Consider the following 20475-nt stretch of genomic DNA (forward strand, 5'->3'; position numbering starts at 1 on the left):
CGAGAAAAAAACGGTTCTGCTTTGTTGACAACAAGTCTCATCACACTTACATGAAGTCTTAAAGCTGTTCGGGGGGAGGCTACAGGTGCCCGGTGGGCCCGGGTAAATATAAGCTGCACTCACAGTTCCCCTGTGCAGACCTCAGGAGGGACATTCAGATAAACACCTGAAAATATCTGACGATGGCCATGCTCAAGATCGCTCTGCTTCTCGCCGTTTGTCTTGAAGGCTGTGGTAAGACTATACTTTATTTTACTAAGATTATCCTAACAAAGTCAATCGTCAAAAAAGGAGAGATAATAAGACATGTAACAATGAGGAAGATTAATTAAGAATATTTCCCCCTGCAGCTTTGGCTTCAGCTTTGCAAGTTGATGGTGTGCAAAGTGTTCCTGACGACCAGAGAGCAGTAAGTCCATCATTTAAAAAACTTCTTGCAACAAAAATATAATTTGGAATTAAAACACACTTGATTATGATGTTGAGGATTACAATATGTTTGCATTGCATATCCTACTGATTAAGAACTCTGAACACTCAGATATAGCTTATGCAAATACGAATTGTATTGTGTGGTTAAATTGTATGGTGTAATGCATTTAACAACATTTTGCAGTGAATGAAGAAGTGTTCATATTATTGACATAAGTAAAAGTAATCAAAAATCAACAAAGTGATAATAGCAGAGTGAAAAACACTCAAGAGAAAACATTTCCTTAAAGTATCGAAGCAAAAGTATGTGTGTTGCCCCTAGGGCAGATATAGTAGTAAATAGGACATTAATAGTCGGTTAATACTAACGCATCAATACATAATCGTATAAGGTTGAGCTTATTATACCAGTATTAAAAACAGATTTTTTTGAGTGATTATCATTCTTTAAAATAGGCCACAACTAGACACTGTCGAGTCACATGTAAACGTTTTGATTTAAAAACTATACATTGTATTTCACTGACCTTAAAAAATGTAAACCAAAAGTAAAGTACTAATATGTATATCCACCAAATGAATGCTGTTGAGTAAAGGTTAATTATTTCTCTGAATTGTAGTGGAATACAATTATTGAGGGTACAATAAAAAAGAAAAGTGTAAAGGAAAGTGCAAGTGCATCAACAATTGTACTTACATAAACATTAGTTACTTTTCAGCAATGCTATTTTGGAGGAGCTCTGGTAGTGCTTCAGGAGGACAATATGATACTTCAAGGCCATCATTCCATTTTTAGCAAAAAACGTAGAATTAATGGAAATGTTCACATGAATTAAAAGCAATTGGACAGATGCAAAGACGTGGTTGATTTATAAGAGAACTGAGATTTGCATTTCTTCAAAATCAGGAAGTCTCTTCATGGCTGAAGCTCCACAACTTTCACATGGTTTAATACTGTTTCGATTTTGAACATAGCGGAACTGATACAGCCATACACTAGTTATTTCCTTGTAAATCATACAAAAAACCTTAAAAATAACAAGAAGTGCCTTTCACAAATGTATCTCATGCTCACATCAACTTAGAATAAGGAACCTGGAGTGTGTAAGTGTTCAAATCTATTTCAGATGTTTATATATTTTCATGAGGTGCCTTTACTTTATACTCAGACTGGGGATGTCTGCCAGGACTGCACTAAAATAATTGAACTCCTTGCTGACATGATCTCCAACGCAGACCTCCAGGTGAGTAGTCAACTAAGCAGTACAAGTGTTCAAGAGGATTTAATTATATAATTGATATTAGTTTTGTCCATATTCAAGTCACGATTACACACAGTGCATCTCAAATGCTACATTTTATGAAGGTAGATATGGTGCAAAATGCGAGAGCGTGTAAAACCTGATGTGAGCACTTGCAGAAAAAAAATCTGAGCTTGTGTGCATATATTTACACTTGTATAAAAATATCCACGTAACTGTGAACCAAATGTACACTTGTATAAAATATCCACGTAACTGTGAACCAAATGTACACTTGTAAAAAATATCCACGTAACTGTGAACCAAATTTGAAGTCATAGAAGAAAAAAATAAGTTTTGTAGCTTGTAGAAAAAAAATGAACTTAGTGATGAAATGTTCACTTGCAGGAAAATACATATTTTTTAAATATATTTTCCATTACAACTGCAACTGTATTTATTACAACCTCTCAAATCAGTCAATACAACTTGACGAATCTGCTCTGTGGCAGTATAAATCGACGAATCTGCGGTCTTGACTTTTGCTACACTTCTTGCGATAAATGTGTCGCAAAAGTAATTTTCACCTTTAGATGTGGGGGAGGGAGGGGGGTTGGAGCGAAGGGGCGGAGCTATCAGAACGACGAGGCTCGGGTAACTGGAGACTAGTGATGGGAATAGGCTACATGCACTAGGGTCTGAGACGTACTTCCGCCTTAGCCGTTATACTGCTCGGACGCTTCCGGGTTGCTTCTGGTCTGCGTAGCTGAGCGTCCACAAATGTTTTACTGTTTAAATCTGTGGTTTAAATATGAGTCGACGGAAGATTTTCAAAACGGAGCATTTGCAAAGACAAGTAAAGAACTACTCCGAGCACTGCTGTGTCCCACTTTGTACGGCGTCAGCTAAATTAAACGGCGTCCTAAGTTTCCATGGCTTTCCGACCGAACTCGAGCTGCGAAGACAGTGGCTGGTTAAAATACGACGCGATAACTTTACAATCTCCTCTCACTCCAAGGTCTGCAGTCGTCACTTCGCTACGGATCAACTAATAGAGCCAAAAACCCTTGATGGCCGTAGAAGGCTTGTGAAAGGTGCTGTCCCAACTCTGTTTGAGTGAAATCACTTCACTGCTCAAACACTAGTGTTTGGGAGATAAGGGAGCGGCCCACTGAACCAGTCTCTCGGGAGGAGCAGGAAGAGCACATCGATGTCCGTGACCATGATTACTGCTCAACCCCTGAACCAGCTTCACTGGACATGTCCTCTCAAGCTACAGAAGACAACTCCAAAACATTGGAGGATCTGCAGAAGCAACTGCAGGAGTTAAGAGTCCAGCGAGAATTTTGCTTACAGCGGTTTGCTGGCTCCGACGACAACATCCGATTCTATACCAGGTAATGTTTTGGCTAAATTCTATCCAAGTTTTTGAGATGGGTTAGTTTATAAATAATCCTGTTTACCTGCCGTTTGACTGCTGACTATTTGCATGCAGTGTTGGAATAAGTAGGCTACTCAACTTAACTGAAGTATAAGTACAAATACTATGGTTTGAAAATACTCCTGAACTGAACATGTAGAATCATAAATCATGTGTTTTCATAAGTAACTAGAAACTATGAAGGTTAACTAAATGTGGTGGAGTAAAACATACTAATACTAACAACATACTGATAATACTACAAGTGGAAATCTTCAAAACCTTACCAAGTAAAAGTACATGTCAATATCCACTGCGTTTCTCCCAGTTGCACACTTAAGAATGAAGAGTAAAAGTAGTCATTCTGTGTAAAATGTTCCCTGTATGTTTTAGATTATAATTACTGCTGCTTTAATGTAGTTGTTACATGTTACTGCTGTATATTACTATACCTGCACCAAGTGCCTTCTTAATCAGTCTATTTGAATTGTAATGTATTATAGCAAACAAGAGGAAAGCATTAGCCCATGTGTTACAGTTAACGAGTCAATTAATGACTGACATGTGTCTTTTGTGTACAGATTCCCGAGCTATAACCACCTGATGGCCTTCTGGTTTTTGATTGAGCCTTCCATTTATAAAATGGTTCGTGTTACAAGAGCGATATCAGCCGCCAAGAGGAATGAAGAAGTGGTTACACACGCACATCCATCAACGGTAGGCTACGTTTCTTTTAACACACAATCTAAACACAAACTGAAGGGAAAATGTTTCTCCGACATTTCATTGCTTTCGTGTAGGCTAAAAGGCTATAGTACTCAATCCTTTTTGAATACCTCAGAGAACTAAAACAACTTAATGTTTTTCCCATGGTGTGCTACACTCATGACATTAATATAGTACCCTTTTTTTGTTTATCTTCCAGAGACAGCTGCTTCAGCCAATTGACGAGTTCTTCCTTTTTCTCTGCTTCCTGTCGGTGGGTTTGAAAGAGAGGGACCTTGCAAACCGCTTCAACGTACACCAGTCCACTGTGAGCCGCATCATTGCAACATGGACGAGTTTTCTTACAACTTTATTGGGGTCACAGTGCATCTGGCTTACACCTGCAGAAGTTCAAGACCACCTCCCAGAGGCATTCAAAGATTTCCCAGACACACAGGTGATCCTGGATTGCACAGAGCTGAGGTGTCAAACACCATCCTCACTCCTCCTCCAAAGTGAAATGTATTCTACATACAAATCTCACTGCACCATGAAAGCCCTGGTTGGCATAGCCCCACATGGCGCAGTGACATTTGTTTCCAGTCTGTATGGTGGTTCTGTCAGCGACAAGGAGATTTTCAAACAATCTGGAACAGCTGCGTTGTTGACTGAAAACATGGCAGTGATGGTAGATAAGGGCTTCCTGATCAGCGATTGCTGCAAATGCAAGGTGTACTGCCCACCTTTTCTGTCAAAGCAGAAGCAAATGCCAGGCTATCAGGTGAGGGAGACACAGGCCATTGCCAGACTGAGGGTTCATGTGGAGCGTGTCATTAGGAGGATAAAAGAGAACAAACTTTTTGATGGTGTCATCCTCCTGTCCCATGCCTACAACATCAACCAACTGTTTGCAGTAGCATGTATGCTGTCAAACTATCAGAACAAAGCACTGGTCAAGAAATGGGTGAAATAAGACAAGATGATGACACCTGTGTAGGTAGCTGTGATTAAGCTGGGTGAGCACACCGTAATCCCGTGTTGCCTGACACACGCTAGTGTTTTGTTTGAATAAATGGTAAATAGCAAATTACAATGCGTTGATGATTTCTTACAAATGCAATGATTTACTATTCATTACACAAATCACTTCACTGTCTTTTTAAATACAATTGTATATTTATTTACATATATGAAATGTGACAAACAATATATATCAAAAACAAAATATTGAAATCACATTTTGGTGTCATTCAGAACACATGATTGAGGGATTGCCTCCTAAAAACAATGACGGCTGATCCAGGGTCTAGCAGCTAACTGCTTACAGAGTTAACAATGGCTACAGTGCCCACTACTTTTTTAATGACAGGTACTTCGGCATGTATGTGTAAAAAAAAAAAGTCTACTTTTTCTCTGATTGCTCTTTGCACTTCTGGATCTGTGTATATTCTTTGCACCAGGTAGTCCTCTTGTGCCCACACTACAAAATCACACCACTGCATCCCAGATACAAGAAGTTGACCCTGTACTTGCCAGTAATAGGCATGGCTTTTCTTGAGTTTTTAGGGGAGCCACATTCCATCTGCACATATTTGCAGTCGACATAATTTGGGACATTGGGACATTTGAATTCAACAAGGCCAAATTGGGGATATTCTGTTGGGTCAAAAACAACTCCATCAGGGGAGGCACCAAGCCAGGGCGTAGAGGGGTGAATGACAAGGCCACAAGGGGAGTAGTTCACGTTTGCCAGTCTACTGTATTCAGCTGCTACTGTGGGCTCCATCTCGGCACCTCTCCTCATTTCTGCAGTCTGCCTTGTACCTTTGAGTATTCGCTCTGCAAGAGAGTTAGCAGAGCTCTCACCTCTGACGTGACAAATCTCTCTAAACCTAGAGGCAGTAACCCTGAGTTTGCGGAGCAGATGCCACTCTGAGCTAGAGCTTTGCTCACGGGTAGCCTCCTCAATTTTGTGAGACATTTCCAAATCAACAGATAAGCTGTTCATATGTAGTTGCTCCTCTTCTGAGCACACCAGCGGTAAATCACATGGCAAGATCACATACCCCTCTATGGGCAAGTGGGGTGTTGGTGGTGTGTCAGTGTGAAGTGTGGTGTACCGAGACGTCAAAGCAGGCATCTGATAGGACAGAACACTGCCCTCCTGCACAATCCCGAAGGCACTTTCCACAAGGGGCTTGTCAGGTCTCATGTTCATTGTGGTCACAAGCGGCCTGTCTTCAATGCTGAATGCTGAGTATGCCTCCGTAACTCTGAACAGGCAGGGATCTGGTAATGGCCCCACCATGCCTCTGTAGAATCCACTCCTACAAAGAATGGCAAAGACAATATAGCACATTAATGTGACAATAAAGGTTAGGAATACAGCACCAGAATTATGAATTTTAAAAACAGGAAACACAATTTTCCAGCTAAAATTACCTTACTCCAGTCTGCACCATCCTATTTGGTACAGGCTTGGTGAAGACCATGGAGTTGATGGGCCCTGGCTTCACACCCTTAAGGAAAAGACAATTACTGTTCGTTGAGTCACTTTAAAACAAAAACTCTGAAAGATTACAAGTATTTGAACCTCATTGAAATTACCATTGTTCGCGGCTTGTGCCATTGCTGTTCCGATTCAGTACAGCTACGCAGAGGTGGCACAACTGGCATGTTCAGTTCAGTGTAGTGTGCTGTTTGGAACAGCAATGCTACTGTGTGATTGCACAAAACAGTTCCTGCAACACAGGAGCACTGGTTGTGCGTGTGCACCACTGGTGATGAATCACGAAGCGTTATCTAAAAAAGAGAGAAGAAATACTAGTGATTAGTAACCTCACTTGTTACTATGAGCCAGGAGGTTATTATGAGTAGAATTATTGGTTATTTTTACTGACCCATTATCCTAGAAGAAGCATGTATTCCTGAATGCTTAGTGTTACCCTCTTACCCTACAATACCACAATGAACTTTCTTTGGAAACTAAGATGCCTTGAAAATTGTATTAAAGCAGTTTTGACTATATATTTGAACCCCCAAACTTACACATCCATAATCAATGTAATAATATCTGACCAATCAGCTGTGATAAAGCAGGGAGAAGTAGGACACTGTTGAGATTCCGTTAAGGTAAACTAATGTTTAACTGAACTGAAACTCAATAAACAGGGGGGAACAGTGTCAATGCTGCCTGCCTACACTCAAACTGTGTGCTGTCTCGCTCTTCCGCATTGACCTGTAGCCAGGGGCGGACTGGCCATCGGGACGAATCCCGATGGGCCGGTACTGAAGTGGGCCGGTCGGACGATGTGGGCCGGCCGGTAACCGGCAGGGCTCGACATTAAATGGCCCGCTGGTCCAGAAGCACTATTTAGACATCCCGGGCCTAACGTACTTTCCACTTGCCCGCTCGGGCCACTAAAAATATTGCATTAAAAAAATTGTCCTGTGGTATTGGTATTTTGACTAGCAATTTAGTTAAATTGTTTCGTTTATCAACGCTACAACATAGCGTTCCGTGAGTCGGTTGTCGTTGTTGTTGGGTGAAAAGCAAACAGCTGTTTGCTGCGGAGCGCAGCGGGAGCAGGCTCCCGTGAGCGGGAGCGCGCTCCTTCACTACAGACTATCGCGCCACCTAACCATTCGCCAAATGTTTTTAATACCAGCGGTAACCGGCCAAGCGCCGGTCAAAAAACAATCTTCAAATAAAAGAAAGTCACCGGAGGAGTTAAAGGAGAGTGACAGGGAGTATGAGAAGAAGAGGGAAAGAAAGTTTCAGCCAGCTTGATCGATGGAGTTGGCTGCAGTGACGCGTCCTAAAACCCTTTTATAATCTATCGATTAGATTTATGATTCGAAAATTATAAAAGTAGGGTAGACATGTGGAGATTATCCGGCTGAACAAAACGTGCATTCACATTTAACAGGTTTGTTTTCCACAGACCTTATTTCCAGCTATTTTCCAAAACCCTTATCGAGGGAACCAGCAGCTTACTTCCTGGTTTTAGGACGCGTCACTGGCTGCACCTCTCAGTCTCAATATGATGCCAATATAAACAAGGTCTTCTGTCGGCTCTGTACATCAATGCCGACCTATGCTGACAAGTAAGTGAAGAGTAGACAATATAAAGGTATTGGCGAAATGTCCCAGCAGTTTAGGATAATGAAGGTTCAGGTTCTAATCAAATCAATTACATAGCCTGACAAGAAGGCAGAAAGTGCATTATACAAATAATAATAATAGCAGACATTTTTTAACAATGACCACAATATCATTATTTTAATAAACCAAATATGAACAATTGAGGAAAATGAGGAAGAACTGATGATTAAAATATTAATTTTCTTTATTATTAGATTTTTTTTTTGGACGAATGCTCCGGGCCAGTGGTTACAATGGTGGGGCCAGTGATAATACAAGTCCACCGGCCCGGAGGTAGACATGATTTACCCTTAATGTCTACCGCTAGTAAATTGGTGGGCCGGCGGTACCGAAGTGGGCCGGTCGAGAGTCCCGGGCTGATTTGTAGTCCCAGTCCGCCCCTGCCTGTAGCACAAGGCTCTCACGCTGACCTGCCCTGTCAGCCTGTCTTTATTGGACACTGAATGAAGAAAAACAGAGCAACAGCGTTAGATCTATACTCACGTCAACACATCTATGGCAACATTGCTTTACAAAAGCTGATACCATTATGCAGTGTGGCTAACAACAAGATAACCTTGGCTAGGCTATAAGGCTATTAAACGATAGTATTTGTTATCAAAATGGCTAATGTTTTAAAGAATTAACACCAGAAACAGTACATAGCGTTACCCAGAGCCCTATAGTAGTCTACTATAGTAGTAGTATAATAATAATAATAATAATAATAATAATAGTAGTTATACTATAGGGCTCTGGCGTTACCTAGCTTTTTGTTAGCGTAACCCGGAGCATAAGCTAGCTGGTTAGTACCGGTTACCTTCTTACCTTCATAGTTGTGTATATATGACGCAGCATATAATTTGAAGCCTTTATCGAGTTTGCTGGCTGGGGCTTTAGTCGTCCGGCAAATCCGATGAACATCTGACATTTTTTATTTCGGAAGCTCTTGTAGGCAGCGGGTGTAGAAGGTCGTCATTTTCAAACAGGAAATGAATCGGCCGCTATGAGTAGAATGCGGAAGTGACTGTGCATGTAGCCTATTCCGGCTCTTCCGGCTCCCAAACGGCTCTTCAGTTTACCACTTATTATACCTTTTAATTAAATCAAATGTAGCCCTGTTTTGACTAATGATTTATATGTGTACACATATATCACTTAAATTATTCAATACATCCTTTGTACTGAAGTATTCAAAAGTAAAAATTACATGTTTAATATAAATGATTTGCTGTGGCCAATTGTTTTCATTGCATTTACAGACCCGTGCAACTCTCTAATACCACCCAATGAATGCATTGACTTGCTTGTAGAACCACGCTACACAAAACAGATAGCAACACCTATAAAACTATTTAAAAAAAGGGGCTACTGTATCGACCTATATAAAGTATATAAATATTTTTTTTTTTCAAAATACCAAAAAGATCCTGCATTTTAGCCATGCCTCATTTCGCTCTATTTGCTCTTTCCAGCGCTGTTTTTGCAGGGGGCTGATTCTGTGAGCTGCAGCTGACCACGCCCCCTTGCAGGAGAGGGGAGCGTGCTCTGAGATCAGCTGCTGGGCTGTCAGAAGAGGGGGAGAAAAAGAGATCTCCGTCCTCCGTGTTTTATTTTTATAGAAGTAAGAAGAGAAGTAATGGGGCAGAAACCCTCCTTTTTACGCAGCGGTCCAGACATAGACATCAAACGGCGACACATATTCAGTTGACAGTTACTTTGGCATTAGGGCAGGGATATCTAGATACTTTCCAAGGTTTGAGATACTGAATTGTGCTACTTTTAAAGCAAGCAACGATGTTTTCAAATCTGTAATCAAAAAGCTCCTCAAAAACACTATCGAAGCAGTTCCTGCCGTTGCTACGTTAGTTCAAACAGTAACAACGGACTACTTTTCTTAGCGGATGCATGTCAATTTAAATCAATACATAAAACTATTTTTTAAATCAATAAAATCATTTTCTAAATCCATAAAAGCATTTCCATTAATATTGGGAGTCATGTCGTTACTTTGTTGAGAATGTGGCCATGTAATAAGCGGGATAATGTGCACATTGCACATTGCATAATGTGCCTTCATGCCGATATAGATCCCTCCGCAAAAATGGCTCGTTCGCGGGCGAGAGCCGGCTCCCGTCGTTCACTTAAAAGAGCCGGCTCAAATAGCGACCGACACATCACTACTGGAGACTGCGGGGCTAACGGTTCTTATTATACATCCATGGTCGCTACCAGTCCGCTGACATGGCGCATCAATCAACGGTAAGTTTTGCCCATTACTTGCCCAGTATTACTTTGAATATTATTATTGAGATTGAGGATTAAATCCGCTTTGAAGACCACCGTTTTATATCGTGCAATTTAGCGGCAAAATAACGTCAGTCAGCCAGCTAACGCTAGCTTTGTTGAGCTAGTAGTGGTTGTAGTCTATACAGCAGTAATTCATATATTATAGCCTACTGCTTTGGCACTAACGGTTGATAACCGTTTATGAAAATAAAACCAATTGAACTGTACTGAAATAATGATAAGTTTTATAATTGTCTTGGGCTCCTGCTGTGTTTTTAAAAGCCTTTGTAAATTATCCATGCTATTTTCTATTTAGAACGAAGACTTCAGAATCTTAAAATCCCTTAACGTTTGTATGCAATTGTGCTAAATTCAACTCTGGAATCAAGCAAATATTAATATGTTTGCATGACATTAGTTATTTATATTTTGCCATCACTGAACTATACCTTTAATACATTTAAGTCAAGCTAAGGTACATGTGATGGTAGCTAGTTAGTACTCTTACCTGTGATGCCTCCTCCAAACAGCATAATAACCAGACTGTATCATTAAAACTAAGTACCAGTTCTAGATCCTTGACTTTAGACACACAATTCAAAAGACAACATGTATTTAAAGACCAATCTTTATTTGAAGGTGCCTCTTAACCTGAGATATTAGTTATACAGTAATAGTATTGACAATCTAAAAAAACTGAGCAACTCAACAGTCAACTTTATGTTTCTTATTGTCTAAAGCATTTATTATTTTCTCATATTCAGTGTGGACGGATTGAGACAGCATGGTGTCCAGAGAGCTGCAGAGACTTCAGGGAGAAACCTCCGTGTGATGGACGTCCTGTCTGTTGGTTTGGAGAGGACTGAGGGTCTTTCCTCAGCGAGGAGGACCAGGCCTGATGGAGGAGCCCATGCTGGGCAAAGCTGATACCAACTGCACAGGCCTAGTCTGTCACTTTATTTGACTAAATGTGTTTACTTATACATTTAATAGGTTTACACCTTCTGTCCATATGTGCTTTTTATTTAAAACATTTGATTAACTTTTGGTTCACATTTCAATCAATTGTATTTGCACTCCTTTCGTCCATTATTCTTACTGAAAGTGTTAGATTACACATTCACATCTGACTGAAGATTGGCCCCATTTATTTGTGATGTTGCAAACTCTGCGGTACAAGGCACAAGTGATGTGAAGCTCATAAAGTGAGGCAAATAGAAATAATCAGCTGATGGAGTGTAGATGTGGAAATAGGTGCATTCGATCAGCTGACTATGTTTTTCGCCACACTCTGAGGTGCAGGCAGCGTCACAAACAAATGATGGTCCTGATAGACTACAAAAATATTCGGTGTGCAGATCTTTGTTTTCACAATAAAAGTAGTTTCTTAGTGAATGTCCTGTACTGGTCTTAAAATCTCATAACATCAGCTTTTAATGTTCCTCTTGGATGTTCTTCTTGACCCTCAGAGAAGGAGAAGATGTCGTGTCTTTCAGGCATGTCCTTTCCTAACAAAAATTACAGGAAACATAAAACATTATTGCAGAACAAGTGTGTTATTTATGAAAGAGGTGTGTTTGTGTGTTATGGGGCTGTTGATATAATTATTTTTTAATTGTAATCAGATTATGAATGAACAGTATGAAATTCATCAACATTGAAATATATGTTATTATCAAAATAATATTTAACTGTTATCAAAACGTAGTGCAACTGAAGAAGCTTGCTCTGTTGTCTCACTGAAAGAATAACTTTTACCACGTTTTTTACAGACAATATTGAGAGATAAATAGTCGCAGTTCTCACTATGTGTTAAATGTCTTTGCCTTCAATACATTAAATTAGAAAGCTCACAAAGTCATATTGCTTGTTAACATCTAAATGTAACCTTTTGCATGGAAAAAAACCACAACTTCACTGATGTGTAGGTGATCTAGTATTTAGTATTGTTTAATGGAATGTATATCAGTGTATTCAAGTCAATACTTCATTTATTTAAACCAATATCTTTCTTGATTCTTTGTACAGTATGTAAAAAGAGTCTTTGTACTTGTACTTGTGCTGAAGTTCACTGCTGTGAGGAGTCCAGTTCTGTCTTTCACTCTGGTCCAGCCTGTCTGCATCACCTGGACACCTTAAACAAACAGATATATATATTATATATATGTAAAGTACCATGTGTACAAACAATATAACTGATTCTCTTCTGTTGAACTTGTTGGATTGTGTATTGTCTGAGTCAGGGTCCTTTTTATTTTACTGTAACTTTGGAAATTGTGTTACCAATGCTTACTGTTTATTTGATATCAATTTGGTAATACAATTAATAAAAACAACAAGGTTTGGGTTCGTTCTTCAGATGACTGTGACGTTAATGTGTAAGCTCAATAATGAACTCCAGCTCAACCAACCATATTGTAATATCTAAGTAATCATCTTGAAATATGACATTAATAATTGTAATATACACACATCTTATTGTGAGGCTGATTTCACATACACTACTTCGACGTTAGCTAAATATAAAATAGCATGGATAATTTACAAAGGCTTTAAAAACACAGCAGGAGCCCAAGACAATTATAAAACTTGTCATTATTTCAGTACAGTTCAATTGGTTTTATTTTCATAAACGGTCATCAACCGTTAGTGCCAAAGCAGTAGGCTATAATATATTAATTACTGCTGTAGACTACAACCACTACTTGTTTAGCTAGCATAAACTCAACAAAGTTAGCTGGCTGACTGACGTTATTTTGCCGCTAAACTGCACGATATAAAACGGTGGTCTTCAAAGCGGATTTAATCCTCAATCACAATAATAATATTCAAAGTAATGGGCAACATTTACCGTTGATTGATGCGCCATGTCAACGGACTGGACTGACTCCACTCTCCAGTCACCCGAGCCTCGTCGTTCTGATAGCTCCGCCCCTTCGCTCCAACCCCCCTCCCTCCCCCCACATCTACAGGTGAAAATTACTTTTGCGACACATTTATCGCAAGAAGTGTAGCAAAAGTCAAGACCGCAGATTGGTCGATTTATACTGCCACAGAGCAGATTCGTCAAGTTGTAATGACTGATTGGAGAGGTTGTAATAAATAAAGTTGCAGTTGTAATGGAAAATATATTTAAAAAATATGTATTTTTCTGCAAGTGAACATTTCATCACTAAGTTAATTTTTTTTTACAAGCCACAAAACTTTTTTTTTTCTTCTGTGACTTCAAATTTGGTTCACAGTTACGTGGATATTTTTTACAAGTGTACATTTGGTTCACAGTTACGTGGATATTTTATACAAGTGTACATTTGGTTCACAGTTACGTGGATATTTTATACAAGTGTAAATGTATGCACACAAACTCAGATTTTTTTTCTGCAAGTGCTCACATCAGGTTTTACACGCTCTCGCATTTTGCACCATATCTACCTTCATACATTTCACCCAATAATAAAACATTAACTTCCACCTGTTCTTTTATCAGTTGAAAATCATTCTTGACATTCAGAGATGCAAATCATTTGAGATCAGGCATGCATTCCAGTGATATTCAAGCATGCACAAAGTAAAGGATCTCTTTTCTTTTTTTATGCAAATCACTTCTCTTTTTTCTATTTCTACAAAAAGTTGAAATTAAATTTCACAGGTTTTCCTTGTTTCTCACCTGACCCCAAAGATCCTCTTTCTTCTGAGCTCATTCTGGTCTTTGGAGATACAACTGTAATTGTGAATAAAGAGTTCAGTTCAGTAATTATAAATACCCAGAAACATTTTGTTTACCAATATTGAAAATAATGCATAGTGCTTTATAAGGCAAAGTAAAGATGGAACAACAGGAAGTGTACAAAATAGAACCTGTTACTTTGAGTGTCACATTGGAAAATTACATTTCTAAGTCAAAAAACAATGTGAGACCTGTGGGGGAAACTTCTGAAGCAATTGGAAACAGTACTCAGAGAGACACGAGTAGAGCTAGAGCTTTGATGGCAAACACTGACGGTTTATTTGGAGTTACAGCCGGAGAATTGACAAGACAGGTGGTGTGTCACGAGATGACACAGCGGTTGCCAAACCAATTCTGAAGAACTCTTCTGCAGCTCGATGTTTTAACTAGTTCAGAGTGTAATAATCAACATTCTTTATCAGTGAGACTAAACAATTATGGACCCTGAATCTAACTAGAGCTCTCGTCCATAGAAAAGAATGCGCGCCAGGGAACCTACGTCCCTGAACAGTAAACTACCTCATGGTGGCTTGTGCTCTGTCATAGACTTGCAACAACAATGCGCCCAAGCTGCTCCTCCTTAAAAGAGATAGCAGCAATACCCAAGGCCGTAGAACTATGCCATGGAAAGGAGACAGTGAGAAGAGAAAATTATTAACTGTGTCGAAGGTTGAATACCAAAGCAAATTATTCCCTAACAAGACCTTGCTGTAAACCAGGGGTGTCAAACTCAAATACACAGAGGGCTAAAATAAAAAATTCGGTAGGCCTACTAGTCGAGGGCCGGACTGGTTCAATATTTATTGCAAAACTTATTTAAATGAACTTATTGCACATATTAAACCTGGAACGAACAAAGCTTAAATTATTGCCTATAAAAACAACATTACACATTACATAATCAGTTGCATTCATTTCTTATGGCTCGATCTGCAAACTTCTTGTTTGTGATTGGACAGAGCCAGCCAGAGAAGCACTGCTGTGATTGGTTGTTTTTGCTGCCAGTCAAGAAATGACGCTTCGTGATTGGTCAGCACCCGACAGCGCAACACGTCGGAGCAGCTACGTTAATTTGCTCCGTCCACACTCACAACAACGTCATACAGACATAAATAAAGCAGCGACTGTATTTGCCATGACATAGACAGTCTGTGTTTTGTATATGTTTAACTTTTGTCCAGTTTCTGAACAGATATGAGGAGCTGTGAGCTCTGAGTGTGTGCTAACAGCTAACGGCTGATGTGTCGGGACCATAGACTGTATAAAAGGTTGGGACATGTTGCGCTGTCGGGTGCTGAACAATCACGAAGCGTAATTTCTTGACTGGCAGCAAAAACAACCAATCACAGCAGTGCTTCTTTGGCTGGCTCTGTCCAATCACAAACAAGAAGTGTTTTCCCTAAAGGAATACCCTTTCCGTCCAATGTGAAACGCTGTGGTGTTTTGTGAAATGCTGTGGTGTCTTGCACTTTAGGGCCACCGTAAATACCAAAGTAGCCTAATTAAATAAGCAAATTATTGCTGATATAAATCCTACACACAAACAACTACACAAGGCTAAATGTGCTAACTAGCTAACCGCAGTCTAGCTTGCCTGGCTTTGACTTTTATTTGGCATTAAATTAAGGCTGTTGATAACGTCAAAGGCTAACTTTTAAATTCAGTTACCTCTGCAGCTTAATGAGTCAAAATAAGTTCTTCGTGAAAAGATACAGCAATGTGAAACCAAGAAAAGACAGTTTTCGCTTTACTATTTATTTGGATCTAGCCATAGCTAGCTATCTAGCCGTTAATGAGCCTGCTAGGAGGAACATGATTGGCTGACAGAGGAGGGGGCGCCGACTGGTGATAGCTTCACGGTCATGACAAATTTCATACAATTCATAAATTTAAATTAAATTAAAATTTTGTTGAATGTCCAAAGTAAATACATATCAAGGTATTAATCACATTTATTCAACTATTTATTGGTTAATTTATATTACATTGAATGCTTGTAGCTCAAAGGCAGATTGCCAAAGGGGTGGTATTTAGAATTCATAATAATGCAACTGGGCCTGCATTGCACCACCTTAAAGATGATATGCAAATGACAGCTGAAAAAATGTGGTGGTGTAAAAAGTGTTTTAAATCCTCTGAAATTAAGTGGAGTAGAAGTAGTAAATAATAGAGATACTCAAGTAAGTTACATCAAGGTTTAACTTAAGTACAGTTGAGTAAATATACTACTCTCCACCCCTTTTAAAGACCACACACCTAATGCAGAACTGTATTTCAGAAAAAGATGATGGATGGCATTGAACATGTGTGTGACCTCCTGCCTGGGCCAGCTACCACTGCCAAATTTTGCAAAGACGAGGTGGAGAAGCTGCTCCCAGTGGCCCTCAACTTCATTGTTGGTTTTGTGGTAAGTAAACGTGTGTCATATAGTCTGTAGTTTACCTTTAGTGTGTCTGATGCTAAAGAGAGGTTTATGTCTTGATCACATCTTTTGTAGAAACCAGCAGATGTCTGCAATGCGATCGGTCTCTGTGGCTCCGGTGACGAGCAGGAGAAGATGCGCAGCTTTTTGGTCAAGGAACTCCTTCAGTTGGCTCTGACAAACGAAAATGTCAGTAAAGTACAGCAAGCACTCCTCTAATTAATAGACACTATACGTTACATTAACACACATCTTGTTACATCTTGTGAGCCATTACTTATATGCAATAGTCTGAACCTTGCACATGTCTGCACAATCTTTAAAACAGCAAAGCCCTGCTACATTTAAATTGTATTTATTTTGACAATTTTTTCTTATTTTATCTCGTTTTAGATTTTTAAACAGTTTTTGTAACAATTCTCCAACTAAATTCCTTTTACTGTATTATGTCTGCACCATTGTACACCAAAGATAATACCTTAAATGTGTAAACCTACTTGGCAAATATCCTAATTTTGATTCTGCTAGAATGGACAAAAGATCATATCATATGTGGACCATAGTTGTTGACAGGCTCTTTAGACTTTACTCCCTCTGCTGTTTGTTTCAGGTGCAGCCCACAGTCACATGCCCCTTCTGCCTTCTACTCATCAAGACTTTGGAGGAAATGCTGCCAAAAGACAGGACTGAGGTGAGTCACGCTCATGCAGTCAAGGAACACACACAAACAATATCCCTTTGTTCTGCACACCCACACAGACATGCAGATAACTCTAGGCAGCACTGACGACTTTAGGACGTCTATGACTTTTGCAGGATGCTGTGATCAAGCTGCTGGGGGAGATCTGTCATATTTTGCCATCCAAGTTCAGACATCAGTGCGAGGACATCGTTGGCAAGTTTAGCAAGACTGTGCTGGATGCAATTGTGAGCCAAGCCACCCCTCAGACCATCTGCACTCTGCTCCATATGTGTGGCGGGCAGGAAGCTCCTGTTGTGGGTGAGTCTGGTTCCCCCCATGGATGTGTGCAGGGCTTCATCTTCAAACTACTTATTTTAACAAGGGTTCTCTACATCAACCACATACAGTACAAGCTTGATTTTGGATAACTTAATATCAAAAAGTAGGGCCTGAATGCATGCCCGGCGCCGTGGGAGGGCCAGGCCCTCCCATTTGACATTCCTGCCCTCCCCCAATAAACACGTTTTTTATTATTTATTAAAAAAAATAATATTTTTTAATTTTTTTTAATTATAAATAAACTGTGAACTTTTATGCTACGATGTATGTGATGTCAGAACTAAAAAAAAAGATCGCAGGCTACGTCAAATAAATGCATGTGTCTGTTGTGATTTGTGATTCGTCCCCATTTAGACCAATCACAGCGTCACACTCTGCCGCCTATTCTGGATTTGTTTATTGTTTATTGTGCATTCGGTAGACTCCCATTTCTGTTTGAATTACAAAATGGACATCAGAAATCAGCTTAAAAAGGTCTAAGGATTTATTAAAACGAAATAGCGATGAAAGAACTGCATCCGATGGTGCTGCTGGCGACCCTGCACCTGCAGTTGCAGCAGCACGCCTTAATGTCACAAGCTTGACCTCGGCAAACCCCGGGGCTGAGTTAGCGAGCCCAATCCTTGACTCATCAAGGCGGCCGCCACCAACGCTGTCCTCCGAGGCACAGCTCCTTGTGCCCCTACCGTCACCACCTGCGTTGCCACACCCTGTACCACACCCGCCATCATCCTCCTCCTCCTGCTCCGTGCCGGTGCCTCCGCTATAGACGCTACCTTGCAGCACATCAACAGGTTCTATTGGGCCAGCAACCGCTCAAAGACCAACAGCCCCAGATGATCTTGGGGTTAATAAACCCAACCAGGTGAAACTGGATCGTTATCCAGGGAGATTGTTTTCAGGAAAGAAGCGCATTTTTGCCGCTGCATGGTACAACAACAGACCATGGCTTGAAGATTCGTTAAAAGCAGACGCAGCCTTTTGTTTCCCCTGTAGACAGTTTAAAGTAAATACGTCTTCATCTGATGCGGCTTTTACTGTCAAAGGTTTTTGCGATTGGAAACACGCATTACAGACTGATAAAGGACTGCTAAGACATGCCGCATCAAAAGAACACATTTCATGTGAGAGTTTGTGGAGAGAGAGACAGATACGCGAGGAAACAAATAAGGAAATTAGAACTTTGGTGCAGATCAGCTGGCACGGAGCCGTTATTACGTGTCAGCTGTCGTTGATATTATAGCTTTTTTAGCTGTCAACCAACTCCCTCTCAGAGGTGACCACGGTTCACTCCACAGCATGTCCGAGTGCAGTGCATAGGAGAATAAACCATGCCCAAGGCGGGCTAAACAGCTCATCGTCTCCGTCTCTACTATTTATCTCCGAGTGCAGCGATGAGGAAGCTGCCATCCTCAACCAGTGTGCCTTGCTCGTGATTTACCAGTGTTTGTGCTGCCACGCACACAATGTTTCAAAGTGGTTGCTATGTTGCCCTTTATTTGTGTATGTTTGCGATGAGTGTGCGTCTTTACGCAATGCTGTTTGATATTGTGCCGCAGGCCCGCAGCACGTGACGGTTTTGTGTGCCCTCCCATGAAAATCATATACCCTCCCTTTAGATTTGTTCTGGCGCCGGGTCTAATGTCTTATCTGGTTTTCAACGTAATGTAAAAAACGACCAACATCCTAAAAGTGTATCGTAAAAATGTGGATAAAACTTGAAAAAGTCAAATTATGACACCTTCTTGCAGGAAACCAAAACACATGCAAAGGGGCTTTCAGATGGCCAAATGAAACACACCATTACTTGACTTTAGTTTCCGATTTCCCATGTTTGACCATCTTTGGACACATTTGGTATAAGCAAGCACACAACTCAAGAACAAATACAACACATGTCTATTTATGTAGAGATTGCACATATTATATCTTTAAGTTATCCCAGTATTAAATCTTACCAGTGGGAAAGTAGGAAAAAAACCCAAACAAAAATATTAACTTGATAAAGGATGACTAATCAATGATCAAAATTCAAAGATTTTCTATCAACAAATAATTCAAACATCACATTCACATGTCCGTTTTTTTTGTCCCTTTCAGACCCATGCACTTTGGCAACATACAGGTGCAGAGACATGGAGACTGCCTTCAAATGTGGAGTAAGTAAAACACAAAAAACCTCTCCTCTCTAAACACGGTTAACTTCTGAATGCTAAGTAGTGATTACCTCTGCTTTCTCTACACCACACAGACTGTTTTCTACTGTCAGAAATTTGCCTGGAATCGTTACAACACGCTTTAAAATGTTAAAGTAAGTGGATTTCTACTAGAACTTACATTTGTGTTATTAAAAATAGAAAACACAGCAGCAGAAACATTTCTCCCTTTTCTCTTTTCAGGATTGGACTGATTTCAATGTTCCCATGGACGACCAAGATCTTTCACCAGCAAGCTGCAAATATTTCCCTTATTGCTCGGCCCCTGTGCCATTCTCTATGATGAATAACCTTTCCAGACACTGATCGATATCTTGTGCATTTCTTGATTTTGCATCGCCTGCCGGACCTAGCTTGACCAAATATCATAAACAAGAAGGTGATTTGAATTGTAATGGGATTAAAAGTACCAACAAACCGATACAAAGCTCAACTCTAGAAAGAGAAAGTTGAATGATTAGGATATAAAAATGAAAGGTCTTCACAAATATTCTGTTTACTTGACAAGATTTTTGTACCAATTTTTGTCATACCGTTTCATTGCTTTGTCTGCTGTTTAGTTTATTTACCTAATCCTTCATACAGTCAGATGATCGCAGGAGAATTATCCGAATAAATGTTGTTTGAAATCACTTCATCCTTCTCCTCTTCTGCCAATAAACAGCTTTAAAAAAATTCTGAGGTTTCTTCCGTAAATTATTTTTGTCAGACTGATTGTATGGGCAGCTGTTTGGTGTAAATCAATAACTGGTAATACATGAAACCGAATGTAAGTACTTCACACAACACAAATTATTCTACTGAGTGTAAAGCAGGGCCGGACTGGGACAATAAGTCAGGCCGGGAATTATACACCCA

General features: G+C 40.0%; 3 protein-coding genes across 5 annotated transcripts; 2 read left to right on the plus strand and 1 right to left on the minus strand.

Moving 5' to 3' along the window:
• On the plus strand, nt 1-20292 carry LOC117558117 (prosaposin-like). The gene is made up of 10 exons (XM_034234110.1): nt 1-234; nt 351-409; nt 1602-1676; nt 16237-16365; nt 16456-16569; nt 16991-17071; nt 17197-17380; nt 19502-19560; nt 19653-19712; nt 19801-20292. Exons 1-9 carry the CDS (start codon nt 183-185, stop codon nt 19701-19703), a joined length of 804 nt encoding a protein of 267 aa, XP_034090001.1. The 5' UTR covers nt 1-182; the 3' UTR covers nt 19704-19712; nt 19801-20292.
• Nucleotides 2350-4888, plus strand: LOC117558116. The gene is made up of 3 exons (XM_034234109.1): nt 2350-3070; nt 3675-3810; nt 4019-4888. The coding sequence occupies exons 1-3, from the start codon at nt 2934-2936 to the stop codon at nt 4769-4771; spliced, it is 1026 nt and encodes a 341-aa protein (XP_034090000.1). The 5' UTR covers nt 2350-2933; the 3' UTR covers nt 4772-4888.
• LOC117558114 lies at nt 5188-8969 on the minus strand. 3 transcript variants are annotated; one of them, XM_034234107.1, is made up of 4 exons: nt 8771-8969; nt 6406-6600; nt 6246-6317; nt 5188-6125 (listed from the first exon to the last, which is right to left on the minus strand). In XM_034234107.1, exons 1-4 carry the CDS (start codon nt 8864-8866, stop codon nt 6039-6041), a joined length of 450 nt encoding a protein of 149 aa, XP_034089998.1. In that variant the 5' UTR covers nt 8867-8969; the 3' UTR covers nt 5188-6038. The 3 variants fall into 3 exon arrangements, with proteins under 3 accessions (XP_034089998.1, XP_034089996.1, XP_034089997.1); XM_034234105.1 differs by having other exon boundaries at nt 6241-6317; nt 8771-8956; XM_034234106.1 differs by lacking the exon at nt 8771-8969 and adding an exon at nt 7745-7786 and having other exon boundaries at nt 6241-6317.
• Nucleotides 20293-20475: the final 183 nt, after the last annotated feature.

This window comes from Gymnodraco acuticeps, unplaced genomic scaffold, assembly GCF_902827175.1.
Source record: "Gymnodraco acuticeps unplaced genomic scaffold, fGymAcu1.1, whole genome shotgun sequence".
NCBI lineage: Eukaryota > Metazoa > Chordata > Actinopteri > Perciformes > Bathydraconidae > Gymnodraco > Gymnodraco acuticeps.